The sequence below is a fragment of the Lycorma delicatula genome, chromosome 9 (genome assembly GCF_047948215.1).
Source record: "Lycorma delicatula isolate Av1 chromosome 9, ASM4794821v1, whole genome shotgun sequence".
Lineage (NCBI taxonomy): Eukaryota > Metazoa > Arthropoda > Insecta > Hemiptera > Fulgoridae > Lycorma > Lycorma delicatula.
In genome coordinates this window covers 9764325-9784435 of record NC_134463.1, presented here as the reverse complement: position 1 = coordinate 9784435, position 20111 = coordinate 9764325, and the positions used below count along the sequence as shown (strand labels likewise).

Sequence of the window (20111 nt, the reverse complement as noted above, 5' to 3'; positions counted from 1 at the left end):
CATGAGTTACCCACTATGAAGTTATTCTGTTCACAAATCTATATCATTATTTTAACTCTCCCACCTCTTCCTCCATATCTATGTGGTCCCAATACCTCTATATTCCATTTCTCTCTGTCTCCTGATATTACTGTCTCCTTATTGTCTATGCAGCTTTCCAGTTTCTCTAAGAACTGTTCCATATTTTCTTCAACACATCCCACCTTTGCTGCATAGACTTTTGATAACCTGGGTCGTATGATTCTAACATGTAATGCCTCCACCCTCTCCACACTCTCCTTTATCTCCTGTCAGGTCCTTTTACGCACTGCCCCTGATTTACTACCCTTGTCACTGCGCTTGAAGGAGATGTTGATTTATTTACTGGCAGCTGACACTCGCCATGTCACAAGACCTTTTTCAGCTTAGTGGTATTTTTTAGATACATTGCCTCTCCCTCTTGGCAGTACCCAGGTGGGTCACCCCTATATCTACTTCTGAACTATCGTCAGGACCAGTGTTCGAGGAGGTTGAAGGTCACAGTATCCCACCATACCACAGGTGCTGCTGCTGCCTGTCCAAGATGCTTATTTGGGACACCCCTTATTCACAGCTACCCATTATACTGATGGCCTTTCCCCCATCCACAATCCAGGGGATACACCTGTTGCCTGTAGCTAGGCTCTCAATTCTTAGGACACGGTTACCTAGAATAAATCAGATTTATTTTTCTTTTGAACTATTTCTTTTAAAAAAAATATACAGTTTCTGGTTTCTTTTCCTAAACCATTTAACTTTCTCTAGAAACATTTTTGATTTTTTCTGTTTCTAATTGTTGAAAGTGCAACTGTGCTCCATCACTGTATGAAATTTCAATGTTTAAATCATAATCTTGATATTATTCACCATTGTGACTGACGATCTTTTGATGAAAGTAAAGAATAAAATTAGTATATTTTTTTCACTGTAATCTAAAATATTATTTACTAAAAGAGTTTTAAGTGAGATTTTTAAAAGAGTTTTAAGTGAATATCATATTTTTCAGCAACCAGCAGGTTTACGTTGTAATATTTAACATTCATCATTATCAGAGAATCTTTTTTGTACACTTGTATCATTATTATCTATATGAGGAGTGCTGAAAATTAATGCACAGTCACTCATAACACAATTGAAAAGAGATAGTCAAATGAAACAAATACGGTACAAAGTACATTTTATTTTCTACATATATTTTACTTTTTTTTTCTTTTTTTTTCATCACAATTTACAACTGCACATTTCTTTCAATGGTAAACCAGTTTTTTCTTTCAGTCAATGAAGAATACTGGCAGTCTTTCCTTGATCCACGCAACATCACTGCATCCTTCAGTTCATCATACGTGGTGAAATAAATAACCTGTATTTGTGAAAATGTTTTGCCAAATCTAGTGCATATGGAGGCTGTCAGATTTTAATTTCGCAAGCTAATTCTAATATGTGCTCTAAAATTTTATATTGCTATATGAATTCTACCTTTTTCTTTATTAATTTTAGTTTGGTTTTAGTGATTTGGACACTATCCTGTTAACTGATTTTTTTTTAATAGATATATGGTGGTTTGTCTACTGCAGAATTCAAGACAAGATGGCATACATGGCAGACAAATGTAACTAGTAAAATTGAAGCTGGTGTTTTTTCTTCAAGCCCTCAGCTTACTGTTATAATGAAGGTAGTTTTGTTTCATATTTTTTGTTTAACTAGTTTTTAAAGAATCCTATTTTAGATATAATTTACTTAATATTGGACTAGTCTGTAATTGGATCAACGTAATCATCAATTTAATCATGCACTTCTAATGTACTTCAGCAAGCAAATCAAAATATATAGTTGAAAGGTTATAAATATGTGGTAATAAATTTATTTATGAAGAAGGAGTTAAGCAATTATATGATTTTTGATTTTAAATAATTGAGAGAATATTCTGTAATCATTTACAGAAACTAAAAATGTATAACCATAAAATTTGATTAATAAATAAATTACCATCATCAGTAATTTATTGAGAAATTATTAAGATTAGTATAAGTATCAAAAGCAAACATAGAACCAGTAAATATTTTATTGCTTTCATATGCTAAAATATTATTTTTCTCAATCCTACGGAAAAAAATTATAAAATTTTTATTGTATTTTGGAAATTAATGAATTGGATTACTCAAATTTTATATTTATAAAAACAAAAATAATTTATTTTTTGGCAAAATTGATAGAGATAAAATGTTTCATTCTTTTATTATTACTGTATTGCACTATAAAACTGTATTGTAGAAAACTTATCACACTATAAGTAATAAGTTTTGACAGTGGATTGGTTCCAAAACGTGTCACCATATAAAAGAATGAAGCTAAGAAAGGTAATAGCAGAAAAGATAATAGAAATTATTATTTTAATAAGAACAATAAAATTGATACTTTCCTCACTTCCTGTTCACTGTACAATTTTAAAAGAACACTTTAATTGTGACAGTTGTTGCATGACATTTTTAAATTTTATGCAATTTATTTTAATTTGTTTTATCATATCTTTATATTATCGTGTTTTTCAAAATAATGGTATTACCATTGAAGAAACATTTATAACATGTATGTATTATATAAATTTTATTTTTGTGATCAATAAACACTAATTTTTATCATTATTAATTTAGAAAAAGGAAAATGTTTTATGGAATTTATATTATTTACAGATTGTAAGTGGAGATGATGGCATTATTGATGAAATGAAATCACATTGTGATACATGGTACCAGTTAATGGTTGCTGTTTTACTTTATACAGACCCAACAATCAAATCATTTGATCTCAGCTTTAATTCAAATCTTTGTATTGAGGCATTTGGTGGTTCAGATCGTTTGAAGTTACTTGATGAAACAATTTTGGCTGTTTTAGAATGCAATATTTTGGAGGTAATTCATTTTTTTGATGTAATAGGATAACTGTTGATGTTGGTGAGGATAAGTTGATGAAAATTCACTTTACAACTGTTACAGAACTTAGAATTTTGTGCCGAGTAATTTTGAAATGCTGAAAGTGAAATTAAGGTTCAAAAACAAATATACAAGGTGAGCTCCTCACCTTATGCCAAAACTTAAGGTAAATTATTATGTGGTCAAATGTTTTGCTTCTTTTTTTTGGAAAAGAGCGAGGAAAATTTCTTAATTATATTGTTATGTATGATGAGGCTTGGGAAAACCACTTTATTTCTGAATAGAAGAGAAAAAACACAAAGTAGAAACATAAGAAACTCTTCCGAGAAAAGCAAAAATAATAATAATTTTTTAATAGGAATGATTAGATAAAATTAGGCAAAAATAGTCCATGGTTGACCGCTGGAGATTAGTTCTAGTTTATTACATTGAACACTTGAGGTTATTATCTGATTATATAGCCTCCATGGAGCTAAAACTCTTGTGGGTCCAACTGACACTAATGAGTGTAATAGGAAATTATGAATTATGAAAAAATTTTATTAGGAATGATTAGATAAAATTTATGATAATATTACAAAAAAGATTATGAAGATGATTACAAAAATTATCTTTTATTTTCTGTTTTGTATTTTTATTTATATATTTATTATAAATACTGTTTTAATCTAATCATATTGTGAATTCAGGACCTACATATGTATTCTAATGTTTACCCATTTTTTTTAAAGATATTTCTTCTGTAAATTTTTATAAAAACAAAACATTTTGTTGAGTTAAAGTTAATTTCATTATCAAGCAATATACTCGTTAATCAATTATTATTATTATTCTGTATTGTTTTTCTGTTATTTTAAAATTATAAAAATTGAGTTTGACATTGTTACAGGTGATAAAAAAGCTTCACTTTATGTCTGACAGTGGGTGGTGTGCAACTCATCTAACCAATTTATTGTATTATTGTGGGCAATTTGATATTAAAGATAAACAGGAATCATGGTAAGTTTACTATCATGTTTACTCTCATTTTTTGATTAAATTTTTGTAAGTTATATATAGTTACACAAAGCATTGTTAAACTCTGCCATTACATTTCTTCACTGGCATGAAGAAAAGCATCAATATGAGTTGAAAAGTGGAATAATTAGGTATTCTAAACGTTTATAAACAAGAGTATTTAATTTTACCTTTGTCACACTAATCTAATCTTCTAGATGGCAGAATATGAAAATAAAACAGTCCAAATCATATCTACTTGCTTACTCCTTTGATCTTTGCTTACCAGCTAAAGATAAGCATTTTAAATATATAACATTTTAATTATACTATCAACGGTATATTGTAGGTACACATGGTTTGTTGAGCATCTCTTTGCCGAGACTGTTGTTGACATTTATTTAGCTAACTGATTTATTAATATTAAGCAACAACAAATATGAACAGCAAAAATACTGTACTCGTGCAGTGTTACCTTCACTGCGCCAAATCCTGTAGTTAAGCATTATAGTTGTCAGCTGCAAAATGTTAAACAAAACTGTACCCATGCAGAAGTGGTAATTTATGGCTTTACCCATTCAGTTTCCATTTTTCATTTTCTAAAAATGAAAAATTCAACATTATTGGAGAATATTGAAAAAATAGCTATTAAAGCTTGTAGGCTTTTGGTAGGACCAGAAAAAAGTTGTTATTAACAGGAAGTTATGAACTATTAATCCAAAATGAGGTTTGTGTGTATCTGTGTGCATATCTAACTGTAACATAGCAATAGCAGAAAAAGGGCTGTGTCGGAACCAAGGATGCAGGTCCTTTATGTATAGAATACAACATGTTGTTGGATTTTAAAAACCAGTGACAGGCAGAATTTAGGTTTAGAGAGATTTAGATTAATTTTATTTAACATGGCCCATTGGTATATATGTAAATATAAAAATTTACATCCTAGCGCTTTCAGAAAATTATTTCCATCTTCAGGGACATATCGTAACTAATTATACATATAATAATAATAATACATCACACATTAAATGAGTTAAAAAAAAAAATATTTGTATAAATATAACAATTGATCATCAGTTATTAAAATCAAGTCATGTTATATTTACACAAATATTTTTTTTTTATTATCTATTTTTATTTTTTATTTTATTTTCTAAATATTTTTTATTTTTATAACTCATTTAATATGTGAAGTATTATTATATATATAATTAGTTAGAATATGTCCCTGAAGATGGAAATAATTTTCCAAAAGAAAAGATGTTGGTAAGCGGATTAATAACTTTTTATTTAGAGAAATTTTTTTGGTCACCTACAGAAACCTTGTTCAGAGAGTAATGTGTTTTGAAAAAATGGCTTATTTATTCTGGGCTGAGAAAGCTGTTGATAAGAATGGATCATTGGTACATAAGGTAACTTATACATGGCATGAGACTGATGCTGATGTTTCTTGCAAAGGTTGGGTGTGTTTCCTAGTGTGGTTGGCAATTGCATCGCCATGAAGTTTAAGTTGAATTGAATCTAAATACAATGAATTGCATACAGATTTGTTTGAGCATCAATGTTAAAGTCTTCCATGATTATCCTCAATACTTCAATGTTCATAATCTTATTCTTGCTTCTTTTCTTTGAATTCTCATACTACTTTATAGTGAAGAGAAGTATTTTGAAGTCTGAATGGAAACACTTGGGTGAATATTAATGACAATAAAGCTTGAAATTGGCATTGAGTGTCATGTCTGCAAGGTATACATCTCCCACAGTCTTCAGTTTCATGTTCAAGTCGATCTAGATCACTCTATATTCAGTGGGGACTATTTAGATCAATGCAGATTATGATGGCATTCTATAGCAAATGTATTACATTATATGTATATTAGTGGGTGAATTTTTTCTTTTTTTTTTACGTAAAAAAGGAAAATTTCATTGAACTTGTAATTAATAAAAGATACTTTTATACTCAGAAAGTATCTTTTCTTTTAACATAACAAAAAAAAAAAAAATGTTGGCTTTCAGATACTTACCTTCATTGAAGGTTTCAAAAAGTAATTGAGAGTATTATGTTCACAACAAAATTATTTTAGTAATGTTAAGATATTAGATGGGATTTTAATAATATTTCGTTCTAAAATAAAAATTAAACATTTATTTAAAAATTATATTTTAATAATTTTAAATCCATGTAATGATGAATTAAATTTTATTATTGAAACTAATAATAACAGATGTGTCAATTCTTTTTAGATATAAAGATAAATAATAAAAATTATGAGAAAATTAAAGTTTTTTTTTTTATTCCAGCTAATAAAAATTCTGTACCAGAATTTAGGAAAAAAAATTAAAACAGATTAAGTAGCAAGTTAGAATGAATATAATGATTTTTTTTTTTGTATAGGGAACATAAATAAAAGATTAATTAAAAAGATTATAGAATAAATAAAATACTTAATTCTTAAAACCTTTATGATATTCTCTTCTTGCGTGACAAAATAAACAAATATGGAAAATTAATTTATGTTAAATTTCAGAATTATGTAGTAGTGTGTATACTGTTAAAATTCTGTTACTGTAAATAAAGATAACAAAGTTTACTAGTTGTTTTTTTTTAATTATAGATTTTCATATACCATGCTTCCCAAAGTATGCAACTGGTAACTACTTTTCCAAATATTAGTCATTCAATGAAACAATATCTGAAATACTGATATCTTTATAAATTTAACAAAGACCTCTTACCTAACCTTATGTTTCATGTTATACATTAAATCTACATGATAAAATTAATATGATCTTACTGTATTTAGAAATTTACTTTTTTTTTTCCCCGCAGTGTTAAAAGAGTAAAAGATGTTTTGTATGATTTTGTTTCAGTCGATTAGATGAACACCTTATTATTGAATATGGATCATTGTTAATGTCACATAATTCTTTATGGCAGGTTGGTGTGAGATATTTAGATCATTGTCCAACACAAGGTCGAGCTTGTCTTGAATTACTTCTACCTAGACTAAAACGTGGTTCAGAAAGTAGAACACTTAAAATTATACAGATTGCTGCTGATAGAGATTTGCCAGATATTGGTAATTAATAACTTTTTTATTTTACTGAGAATTGTTTTATTAGGTCTAATCATTATTTACTATTTCCCTATTCTTTTATTAGCAAGTGATTTTTTTTTAATGGTTTTGTTATTTATTGTGGTGTTATTACTTCATCTATAAGGATGTGTATATCTACGAGTTCAGAATTATTTAAGTTCCACAAGCTATTCAAAATTTTCTAGGATATTGGATAAAATAGTGTATCAGTTTACTATGAAAAATTAATCAAGAACATAATTCTTTTTTCTTGCTTTTTTTATATAACAATATTAAAATACTAAGTCTATAAATGCTGTGTATGTTGGTTTGTTTTTCTTTAATCTTTCTTCTACTTTAATCTGAGTGCTAAAATTGCTTCCCCTGAGCCTATACTTTTCCTGAAACCAAATTGGTCGTCTCCTAAACTTCTTCCATTTCCTGCTCAATTCTTCTGTACAGAATTCTAGATTTTTGATGCACGAGTAGTGAAGCTAATTGTTCTCTATACTTCACATTTATCTGCTCTTGCTTTCTTTTGGTATCACGACAATAACACTCTTTTTGAAGTCTGACGGAACTTCCCCTTTTTCGTAAATATTGTCAATTTGTATAATCTATCGCTTCCTCACCTGCACTGCACAGTAATTCTGCAGGTATCCTGCCTATCCAAGGAGCCTTTCTGCCATTCAAATCTTTTAATGCTCTATTAAATTCAGATCTCAGTATTGTATTTCTCTTTTCATCCTCTTTGACTTCTTCTTCTTCCTTTATAACACCAGTTTCTAATTTATTTCCTCCGTATAACTCTTCAACATATTCCAGCCACCTATCAACTTTTTCTTTCATATTATAAATCAGTATACCATCTTTATTTAACACATTATTAGATTTTAATTTATACCCCAAAATTCTCCTTACCTTTCCTCTGTGCTCTGTCTATTTTACCAATGATCATTTCTCTTTCCACTTTTGAACACATCCTTAATCCACTCTTCTTTTGCTAATTTGCACTTCTTGCTTATAGTATTTCTTAATTGTCTATAGTTCCTTTTACCTTCTTCATCACTAGCATTCTTATACTTTCTACATTCATCCATCAGCTGCAATATATCCTGTGACATCAAAAGTTTTCTACCAGTTCTCATTATTCCACCCAAATTCACTTCTGCTGATTTAAGAATTTCCTTTTTAACATTCTCCCGTTTTTCTTCATTTTCTACCTTATCGCTTTTACTCAGACCTCTTGTAATGTCCTCCTCAGAAATCTTCTTTACCTCCTCTTTCTCAAGCTTATCTAAATTTCAAAGATTTTTCTGAAGGTTTTTAAACCTCAATATACATTTCATCATCACTAAATTATGGTCGCTATCAGTGTCTGCACCAGGTAATGCTTTGCAATCGTTAGTTGATTTCTAAATCTTTGTTTAACAATGATATAATCTACCTGATACCTTGCAGTACCACCAGGCTTTTTCCACGTGTACATTCTTCTATTATAATTTTTAAACTGGGTTTTGGCATTTACCAAATTATACTTCGTCCAAAACTCAATAAGTCGGTCCCCTCTTTCATTCTTATTGCCCATCCCGTATTCACCCACAACATTTCCTTCCTTGCCTTTTCCGATGCTTGCATTCTAACTATTAGTAAATTTTCATCCCCTTTTATGTGTTTAGTTGTTTCGTCAATTTCTTCGTATACACTACCTCATCATCATCATGGATACTTGCATGCATGCAGATGTTAATTATTGTTGTTGGCTTAGGTTTTGATTTTATCATTATTACAATGATTCTATCACTAAGCTTTTTGAAATAGTCTACTCTCTTTCCTATCTTCTTGTTCATTATGAAACCTACTTCTGCCTGCCCTTTATTTGACATTGAGTTTCTAAAATCACCTGACCAAAGGTCGTTTTCCTCTTCCCACCAAGCCTTGCTAATTCCCACTACATCTACATTTTACCTGCCTGTTTCCCTCTCTAAATTTTCTAATATACCAAGCTTTATTAGACTTCTAACATTCCACGGTCCGACTAGTAAAATATTATTTTTTAATTTTCTGGTGATCCTTCCTTAGTAGTCTCATCTAGAGAACCAAACAGGGGACTAGTTTATCTCCGGAATATTTTACCAAGGAAGGTGCCTCCATCTTTGTTAAATGAAAATGAAGAGAGCTACACTTTCTTGGAATAAAAAACAGCCGTAGTTTTCCATTGCTTTTAGCTGCACAGTACTCAGAAGAATGATTGATGTCGATATGGCCGTTTAAGTCCTCCTGACCTGTCCCCTTAACAACTACCGAAAGAGCTGCTGCCCTTTCAGGAATCATTCCTTAGTCTGGCTCTCAACAGATACCTCTCCTATTTGGTTGCACCTTCGGTCCAGCTACTCTGTATCACTGAGCACTCAAGCCCCCTCACCATTGGCAAGATCTCATGATTCATAGAGAGGGTTGAACTACATATATATATATGTATATTTGAAATCTTCTGTATCAGTAAAATAACTTATGATTAAGTGTAGTTTAGTTTTTTAAGTATAATTTATGTAGCACCATCATGAAAGTAACCTACTTACATGTTTTTTTTGCCACATGATTGTTTTTATCAATTCTTCAATCATATCTATTTTGCAGAAATAAAATCACATCATACCTCATTACATACTAATAAGTTGCCAGGTATTATACCAGAATTACCTCTTGGTTTTTTAAGCTTTGTAAAATTTTTAAATCACTAAGAATCATTAAAATTATAACATTCAAATTCTTATCTTGTAGTTCTACGTCACTCAGGTGATAATGACAAGCTAAGTAACGCAATTTTGTATTAAATTCAGTTTGTCAGTTCTCTTCAGGTTATGATTGCAAAAATTCATTCTTCCTACACCTCAGAAAATAATACAACCAGCAAGGTTGGGTGAATATACTGTCCATGAAGTGTCATACGTTTCTCTTAGGACATCTTTACATGATTGGATGTGATTGCCACCATTTGCCTCTAACAAAGAGTTCTTGGCTGTTACTCCAAAATTTGCAACAATAAACATTTACATTTTGACTTTCGAGTTGTCGTTTATGAAGCTTTCTTCATGAGTTTTGTTATCTAACCAGTACACTGAAAACTGTTCATTAACAAGACATGGTTGATGATATGTAAAATTCTCCCCTTGATAAGCTTGCCTACTGGCTGAATGTTGCAGAGCTGGGTTACAAACATATGTCCCACTTCTTCAGTGTTTGTGATGTTTAAATGCTGCAAATTTCACTACGAACTGTTTAAATTTCTTAGCTGAACTTCCAGCTCTCAATTTTGTTACTTTTATCATAATTGTATTTTTATTAGGACCCTAGAATTTTGATAATGCTTGAAGTATATTGAAAATAATCATTGCATTTTGATGACAGAGCCATGAATTTTAAAAATTAAGTTTCTGTCATAGACAGAGGCTGGAAACTGAAATAGTAAATTGCTACTCAAGAATATAATTCTTAATGACCCTTCATCTCTAGTGCTTGAGCAGTGGTGACACAATTTAAGGCTATTCACCTAAACTCCTGTGTAATCTAATCTTCGTTATGTACAAGTTTGCCATTTACATGTCTTATGTGTAAAATTGTTAACTTTTACTAGTTTTTTTATTTTTATTTTAAATCTATTCTACCTTTTCCATCTTTTATCACTTTACTATCGGTGTAGTAAAATTCTTCAGATTCTGTTAATTTATATTTCACATCATCATTTTTGTCGGTTTATTTATTGTTTTCTTTCTGTTAACATTCTTTTTTTTTCAGTAAATAGTATATGTAAAGTAGAAGGTATGCGTTGTCTCCAGAGAAAACGTGTTGGTCAGGCTCTATGTTGGGCTCTTAAATCACAAGATCCTGGATTTGCAACATATATTGCTGATTCATTACTTCATCATTATACACAAGAAGGAAGTTTTCATTCTCTTGATTTACTAGATAATCTTGGATCATGTATGTTAATCAGTGACCGGTTAACATTTTTAGGTGTGTATTTTAGATATTAAGATTGTTGTATATAAAATAATTATTTTTAAAACTCATTTTAAAGAATTGCTTTAACACCTTTTATCAGAACAGCACCATAAAATAATTTTTTTTTTTATTTATGTGTTGATTTTGAGTTAATTGAAAATCTATCTGCCAAATTTCAGATTTCTAGGGCATTCTGGTATTTGTTTTACAGAACATATAAAGGAACTAGCAATTCTATAAAAAAATTGCCAATTTCTTTTTTAGGAAAATAGTTACATTTATCTGCAGATAAATTATGACAATTTTATCTACAGAGTATAACAAAAGTTTCTAACTTAATTATTGTATAACTCTTTGGTTATAAACCAAAATTATTATTTTTTTTTTGATAATCATTTGATAATCCAGTATATTAGAAAATCTATCAAAGTGATGGCTTTCAGTAGAAGGAAGGTGTATTATTTATTCTTCTGTAAATAAATTGTTTCATTGATGGACTTCATACCATTTCCTGCTTCGCTTTTTCTTCAAAACCATTGGTAAGATCTTGTTCAGTATTATTTTTTATTTTGCTTCATTAAAAAATCAGTTATTCTTAATCGGGTTGCATTCTTCATATTCTGAAGGCTAAAAGATATTTAATTACAATTCAATGGAATTTCAAAAATAAACTTGTATTAAAGTTAACATTTTACTTGTTCCCATTCCACCATAATTAACAAAGAAGTTGGGGATTTTGAATTACATGCAGAATAAACACGTAAGTAAGATAACTTTAATACAATTATATGAACATTTTTATAATTACCAGCTGTTATGAAGTAATCAGATTTCTGTTGAATTTTTACTACTTACATACGTTACAAAACCTAAAGGTTTTGTAAAGGCGCACAGCTACCCTGTGTAACAAGCGATCCAGTTTCATCAGTCATTTGACAACATATTCATGATTCACATGCTATTATTGTAATTTTATTTATATTAATTTATAATGTAATTAAGAAAAAACTAAATGAAAGCATTGATTCTGGCTTAAGCAATTAAAAAACATACATTGAAGTATTTTAAATTTTATTTGAATGCCGAGAGATGACATTATACTCATCGACTAAAACTGACAAAGAAAATGTACAGAAATTTTCGAGAAACCATTTCGGTCCAGGATAGCTACAAGATTTAAATTCTTGGCCACTGGAGCTAAATAATCATTTTACAGTATGGTTTGCTCTGCCTTGTGAGGCAACCATATCTCTATTGCATACGGCAAATCTTTTGAACTTGCCTCATGCAGCAGCCATAGACAATTTATTCATCTTTAAAAATGTTACAAATCCGTAATAAACCATGAAATAATTTTATCCCACTAATTATTGTATAATTATTGAATATTTTCAGGTAAATATTGTGAATTTCATCAGCTTTATAGAAATGGAGCATTGAGGGAAGCAGCTACTCTGTTAACATCTTTGTTTGCATCTAAACTTTGTCCAAAATAGTAAGTTTATTAGAACTAAGTTTAAATTTACTTGTTATAATTTACATAGAGTATAGATATGCTATAAAATTATTATGGTATTTTCATAAGAGTAATTCACCACATAAAATTTTATATAAAAATGTGGTATAAAAATTTGTAGCTTGTAAAATATTGGCAAGAACAACCTGGAAAGTGAGCCAGATAATTCCAAGTAATTATTACTGGTTACCATTAGACCAGTAATACCAGTACTACCAGTAAGTGTTACCCTTATAATAAATAATAAGGGTTGCCAGATTTCAAATTCTCTTTCAGGCTTGACACCCTGTTTTGAGCTCTATTTAATTTAATGAGTTGTTACAGTGATCCATTCTCAATTTTCCCTAAACTCCTTCACGACTAACTCTGACAAATTTAATTTATCTAGTTTACTGTATTTAACTATTAAAAACCACCTATGTACACATCAAATTAACAAGATTAATATAAAACTTACCGATTTTTGTAATATTATGCTTCACGAATCCATAGGGCTATAATCGATTATAAATGTTTACATTCAACAGTGGTAATGCATTACATAATATTACAGTATTTTATATAACTGATGATGAATGAATAAAGTTTATTATATAGATTATTATATTCTTATTAAGCTGCTATTTTATTGATGTGTCCATAAGTGATTTGAAATATTTTTATACAGAGACTTGAAAAATTATAGTAAAATACAATTAAATGCTATAAGTTAATAGGATTCACAGATGATCTACAAAAGTTGAATTTTTTACAAGTTAACTTTGTTCAATATATTTCAAATATTCTACAAATGTATAACTGCAAAATTTTAAAAACCACCTTGCACTCATCCCTATCAACAGTAGCAGTGTCATTAGTAGTCCTATATAATTATCATCAAGCTTTAGAATTTCCTTAACGAAACAAAAGTTTTAAAAATTATCATTGAGTGTGATTTTTTTTTTTCACCAGTCACAAACCAATTCATCTGCTATAAGATCTGTCTACCTGGATTTGAATGTTACCGCAATTTGAAATGTACTAATTATTTATTTCTTGGTTTTTTATGCAATTTATTCAGACTTTGAAATATAAATGTATTTTGTCTTAACTTTTCTAGCTTCTGGTTAACTCTACTGATGGATGCATTGCCTCTTCTAGATTCGCAAGATCCTCCGATTTTATCATCAGAAGATACAAGTGAACTATTATCTTGTTTAGAAGAATTAACAATAGAAAGTAAAGATATTGATTCTAAAAAACATTCATCAAATAATTCAGAAAAAACAAAGTTAATAAGATTAGCATTAAGTAAAAATCTTGCTAAGTCTCTTATTTATGAAGCATGTCATCCACCATTAACTGCTGATTGAATGGGGATTTTTTTATCATTTGTATTTTTTGGTGAGTTGTGACGTGTTTAGTAACATAATCATATCTGTTTACAAAGTCAGTAATTTAATATTGGTTGATTAGAAAATCATTTCTGCTTTCTTAAGTAAAAAGGAATCCTCTGAATTTATTTTTGGTTGTATCTGTTTTCTTGTTCATTGTTACAATTGTGTGTGACATTCTTGCTTTGTTAAATTTGTTAGTAATAGAAATTATATATACTGTTTTAAAAGTGTTTGACCTAAGTTGATGATTCATATGTCTAAAATGATTTTAGCTGATTAACCTTCTGCAATCCAATTTTACATATGTATAAGTTTTCCCATTATTTATGTTATTATTTGAATAAGTACACGTTCAAATCTACTTTAGTTATAAATACTGGTTAATTAAAAAAATTAACAGTAATGTGAACTTTTATTATTTATTCACTTATATGCGCAGATAGGAGCAATTTTAAATTAGTTTAAATCATTGTTCATATTCTCAAAACTAGTTTGTTGAAAAATATCTGTATTGATAACGTCCTGTTTTAATTCAACCTTTTAATATTTTGTCTCTTTATTTGTATGTATTTGGGCCAACTGCATTATCCAGTTTTTACAAAATTTTGTAAGTAAGATTTCATACTGTTGGGCACAACATTTATGTATAGCAACTTCTAATAGAATCTTTATTGCAAAGTAGCAGTAGATATAGTCTTTATAATTTGGAAGTTAAAAACCTAGTAATCCAATAAAATTTTGACCCGTTTCCACTCCAAAGAATTAGATTTTAAAGACCAGAACTACTAATCTACGTGTGGATTGCCAAGTATATTTTTAGTACTTTAAAGTAATTTTCACACAATTATTGTAAAAATGTTACTTTTTTCAGTAATGAGGTTAATGTTATTATTGGATTATTTTTTTGAAAATACACTGCATATTTCTTACCTCTGTCAAAACCTTTCATCAACCATCAATTAAAGTATTATCTGAATTAGCCAGTAATTGCTATATGAGTGAAAATCTAACGTAAATGTACATATACTTTTTGTAAAAGTACTCAAGGGAGGTTTCACATGAATTTTTTTTCAATTTGAGAATTTCTAAGAAAACCATATTTCTGGCAATCAAGAGTATAAAGTCTCTTATCCATAAATAATCTTCCTAGGTGTAATTTTGAGGATTATTTATATTAACAAAAGGTTTTAGACCATTAGAACAACATTTTTCATATTTGAGTTTTTTTTCTTTCTATAATTTAATGTATGTTCCTTTTACAGTTACATAATATCTTGTTATAAAAAAGAAAAAGTGGATGGCATTAAATAATGATTATAGTCATTAATAAATATCCATTTCCCTTCAGATAAGGTAAAATCCTTTCACTTGCTTAAATTTAGTGTTCTGTATAGTAACCAGTCTATTAAAAATGTGGCTTCTGACATCAGCATAGATTTCATGTTTATGTTTACTTCTCACTTTTCAATTTATAGGATGCCCAAGACATTCCAGATAGAATGCAGAACCATAAGGTTGTAAAGGGTTACATTAACTAAGCGATTTAATGATAAATTTCTCAAACAATTTTTATGTGATTTTCATAACATTTTTATATGTTTACTTTAGCATGTTTATATGCATAATTTAACATGTTTATAGGTTTAGCAGCTATAGGCTATAATGCCCAATTAAAACCAGTTAAGAGAGTCCAATTTCAGTGTGATTGAAAAGTGCCAAGAGGTGAACAGGATTCAAACTAGAACTATTGGGATGAAAGACAAGACATTTTTTGTGTTATGTATTGTAGTTTTTTCTACACGTTTCCTCATGTAGCTGTTTTTCACAAAACAGTTGGAAAAAATGAATCGTACTTTCTGCTCCCATTTAAAAAATATTATTTGGAAGGTTGTTGTAGTGATGCTATTCTAAGTTTTTGCTACACAAATTGATGTGATAAAGTTAGATAAGACATGTCTTATCTCAATATTCTGTGCTAGGTGGTTTATATTAACCCTTTGTGGTCAGACGGCCAGTATAGCTGGCCACAGCCCGCTCTCGGTCAGTTTGGAATATATACAGCACTAACAGTGCTCACAGCTCAGACAGCCAGCAAGACTGGCCACATACCTGTCGTTGTTGGCTCAACTGCCATCCTGACTGCTCTGCCCCACCAGCTCAGAATTGTTTATCATTCATTCCTAAATATTTACATAGGGCATTTAATTAAAAAAACAACATTAATTTTACAATAATATTTACATTTTTTTTTTTATTGACAAAGAATAGTTTAAAACAGTTTTGATTAATTTTTACTTTACTGAATATAACATAATAAAATAATATTTAAAAAGAAACTTTGAAGTATAAGAAAATTGTCCAGCACATTTGTTTAACTTGCTAGCTATATTGTGGTTTATTTTTCAGAATGGTATTTTTCAAAGCATTCACCCATGTGTAGTCCAGGGTGTTTCTGACAGGTCTTGTAAAAAATTTGCTTCATTTTCTTTCTCCTTCAGGTCTTCTATCTCTACAAACAGTGCAGTCTTTTGTTAAAAGCCTGTGTTGGGAAATGTAAAAAAAGATCGGGAAACACACTGCACAATTAGTTAAAAGGCTGTCCGTTAGGTTACAACATTAATCACAGAACACAAAAGAAATACACTGTTTCTATAGCAGCATGTTTTGATTGGCCAGTACTGCTGGCCATCTGAGCTGTGAGGAACACGACTGTGCAAACAGTTCTGACTTGATAGGTAAAATGGCTGCGGCCAGTACTACTGGCCACCCAACCTCAGTGGGGTAATTTTAAATACGTCATCCGACCACAAAGGGTTAATAGAATTTAAAATATACAAGCAAAATATATATATATATATATATATATATATATATATATATATATATATATATATATATATATATATATATGAGTAGGAGAAAGATTGTGCACAAAATAATACACAATGCTCCCCAATTATTCTGCAAATTGGGATATGTACTGGGTGAGTAAATTATGTTTCTGTTGTTTAATGAATTTACAAAACTTTATTTCTTAATTAAATTAATTTGATTCTAGTAAAAAGAACAAAATTAATTTAGTAATTATTGCTAATAAGTTCAGTAGCTAAAGGTTAGTTTTAATTTATCTCGTTATGTAAACTGTATTTGCTGCAGACATACTGTTAAATCATAATTCATGCATTTGAAGTTTACCAGAGGTGGTACAAATTATTTTTGAATTTGATATTGATAAACTTGATAAGAAGTATAAAAAAATTGCATAACAAATTAGAATTTATTGGAAGATGTAAAAGAAGGTTAGAATTCAAAAATATTTTTAAAAAAAGACTTCAAAATATTTCTTAATAGAAAATAATAAAAAGAAAATTAATTATGAATTTTTGATTTATTAGTGAAGACTAGTAATATTAATCAATTTAAAGGTATTTGAAGTACCAGATTTAACAAATATTCATGTAACATAGAGGGTAGATATAAACTATAACAAACTAATGTAACGTTTACTAAAACACATAAATCATATAAATATCAATTTGTAAATCAAGTGTATTTTTGCCAAAATGGCAAACTAACTTTTTAATTATTGGAAAGAAAATTTTCCATAAAACTGCCAATGCACAACAAGATAAGTAAACTATAATAGATTAGCATGTGTAGTGTAAGTAGAAATTAGAGACAATAACTATAAAGACAATAACTAGTAAAGACAGTTATTTTTACATGGATTTGAATACTAGATCGTGGATACCGGTGTTCTTTGGTGGTTGGGTTTAAATTAACCACACATCTCAGGAATGGTCGAACTGAGAATGTACAAGGCTACACTTCATCTACACTCATACATATCATCCTCATTCATTCTCTGAAGAATTATCTAAACGGTAATTACCAGAGGCTAAACAGGAAAAAGAAAGAAAGAGACAATAACTATAATTAATTAATAAAACAGTAACTGTAATAAGAATGTTTGTTCAGGAAAGGGTTTTCACTGATAACTGGTTATTGAACTAAATAGTACATTTTTTATACAGAATTTAAGAGTAATATATTACTAGCAATTATACTCATTTGTTAAGTAATTTCAGATTCATAAACATTTTCAAGCCTTATCACCTAGGTTTAGATGTAGCTATATTTAACCTATTTATTTTACACATTTATTTATACTTATATTTACTATGTAGTAGAAAAATAACCTACACACACACACTATATATATATATATATATATATATATATATAAACGTAAATGTAATTTAAGTTTATTTTCCTCTTGATTGGATAGAATTAAATATAATAAGACATAGTTTACTTAAAAATATTATCTGTATTAATCTCTTAGGTTAACCAACTATACAAACTTATAAATTAAATACACTACATTTCATTGGAACTCTCTAAGCTTCCTCAGATGACAATACACATTCATATACACATCATACAAAATTTTCTTACATACTGTAAGAGTATGTGAGAAATAAGTGAGTGAATATGTAAGAGAATTTTGTATGATGTGTGTGAATGTGTATTGTCACCAGAGGAAGCGTAGAGAATTCTAACTGAAAAATAGTGTATTTGTAAGTATTTGATAGTGTAGTAAGTTTGTATAGTTGATTGGTTAACCCAAGAGATTAATAAAGATAATATTTTTTAGTAAAATATTTCTTGTTAGTATATGTGTATGTATATATATGTATATGTGTGTGTTTATTAATGAAATTCCAAATTGCTGGAGTCTTTTGATACTTTTATGATATGCACCACTCACTTCAGTTTCAGCTATTTTTTCTTCACAGATTTGCTGTGTTTCATATGCATAACTTATGGTCTGCTAGTTAAGTATGTTACCACACAGACATACAACCCTCCCTAAAGGGCTTGGAACTGTACTAAGATACATATTACCAAAATATCAGCCAGCTGTGCTTTCTGTACATGCTATCGCTATACTTATCACAACTGCTTGTATGTACAAAATCCCCTACTAACAATATACATTTTATGTGTTATTATTTGGGACAGCTCTCCCCTCCACATGATGAGTGAAATTCATAATTCAACAAGACTAAAAAGCAGATATTCCTTCCTTTTCATAATAGAATAAACTGAACAACCTGCACAGAAAATAGAGAAGAAAATAAGAACAGAAATATGAAATTAATAATTAACAAGCTGTATTATCATAATAAGAATAGAACCCAAGATAATGAAATGATAAATAAAACTACCACATTATAAAGTTCATATTACAGAAAATCAAACAAAAAATAACATAAACAGTAAGAAAGAATAAACAACAAATGAATTAAATGAGAAAAAGGAATGATTGGCATGTGGGTAGTTATTATATAATTTCTCTCTGTTATCTTGTAACTCCATATAAGACTTGTTTGAAAAATATCATTCTACTTCTTGTTATTAATGATTTTACTATTTATGTTTTAGGTATTTTAACCTGTCATCACTGCCAAAGTAATTTTGACACTTTTTTATAATTGTTGGTTGTTTTTAATGACATTTAAACAGTAAAAACTACTATTGAAAATAAGGCAAGGAAATTATGTTGAGGTTGTCAAAGAGCAATAAAATACTTTGCATCATTTAAAATTTATTAAGTTTTTAATATTATGTGTGTATCACATTGAATTGCAAGACATGTTAAAACACTTGTTACATTTTGTCACTATATAATTACTATTAAGTTATTGTTAAGTAGTAAATTTTGTATTTTAATAATTTTGTATTAATTTCATAATATTATAAGATATAAGATATCTGTGTTTGCTTTCATTTGTTCCTCAGAAAGTTTTCTTTACAGATTTTAAGGGATACAGAATCCATATCTTTTGTAATGTTAACAGTAAGAACATTTTTTCAAAACCTAAAAAAAAGTTTGAATTTAGTGCATTTCAAACTCCTTAGGAAGTAAAAATATGGTATTAAATTTTTTTTCTGGTGCATAATAATATATTCAATGGAAGATATAAAACAATTTTATTAAAATGCATTTTAATTACATTAGGAAACTAATTAAGTACATAAAACATCTGTGTTTAATTCATTGCATGATTTATACTGAAAATCCTTAAAAAACTTATATGGTTTTCTACAATGCGCTTACTCTTTGTCAATCTACAGCATCAGCTGTCTCCAAAGGGAGTCTTATTCTTTAAGACTTTGGGGGTTGGTG

At 28.9% G+C, this 20111-nt stretch overlaps 1 protein-coding gene across 2 annotated transcripts in view; it reads left to right on the top strand.

Moving 5' to 3' along the window:
- Window positions 1-19691, top strand: part of LOC142330226 (nuclear pore complex protein Nup85-like) — a 42509-nt gene extending 22818 nt beyond the window's left edge. Inside the window, exons 6-13 of one of the 2 annotated variants that reach the window (XM_075375378.1) lie at window positions 1568-1690; window positions 2709-2927; window positions 3838-3947; window positions 6816-7024; window positions 10820-11038; window positions 12422-12521; window positions 13642-13925; window positions 19367-19691. In XM_075375378.1, coding sequence (XP_075231493.1) covers window positions 1568-1690; window positions 2709-2927; window positions 3838-3947; window positions 6816-7024; window positions 10820-11038; window positions 12422-12521; window positions 13642-13894 — 1233 coding nt within the window. In that variant the 3' untranslated portion in view covers window positions 13895-13925; window positions 19367-19691. Of the gene's footprint in view, window positions 1-1567; window positions 1691-2708; window positions 2928-3837; window positions 3948-6815; window positions 7025-10819; window positions 11039-12421; window positions 12522-13641; window positions 13926-19366 lie in introns of those variants that run through there. The other variant, XM_075375379.1, reaches the window with a different exon arrangement.
- The last annotated feature ends 420 nt before the right edge of the window (window positions 19692-20111 follow it).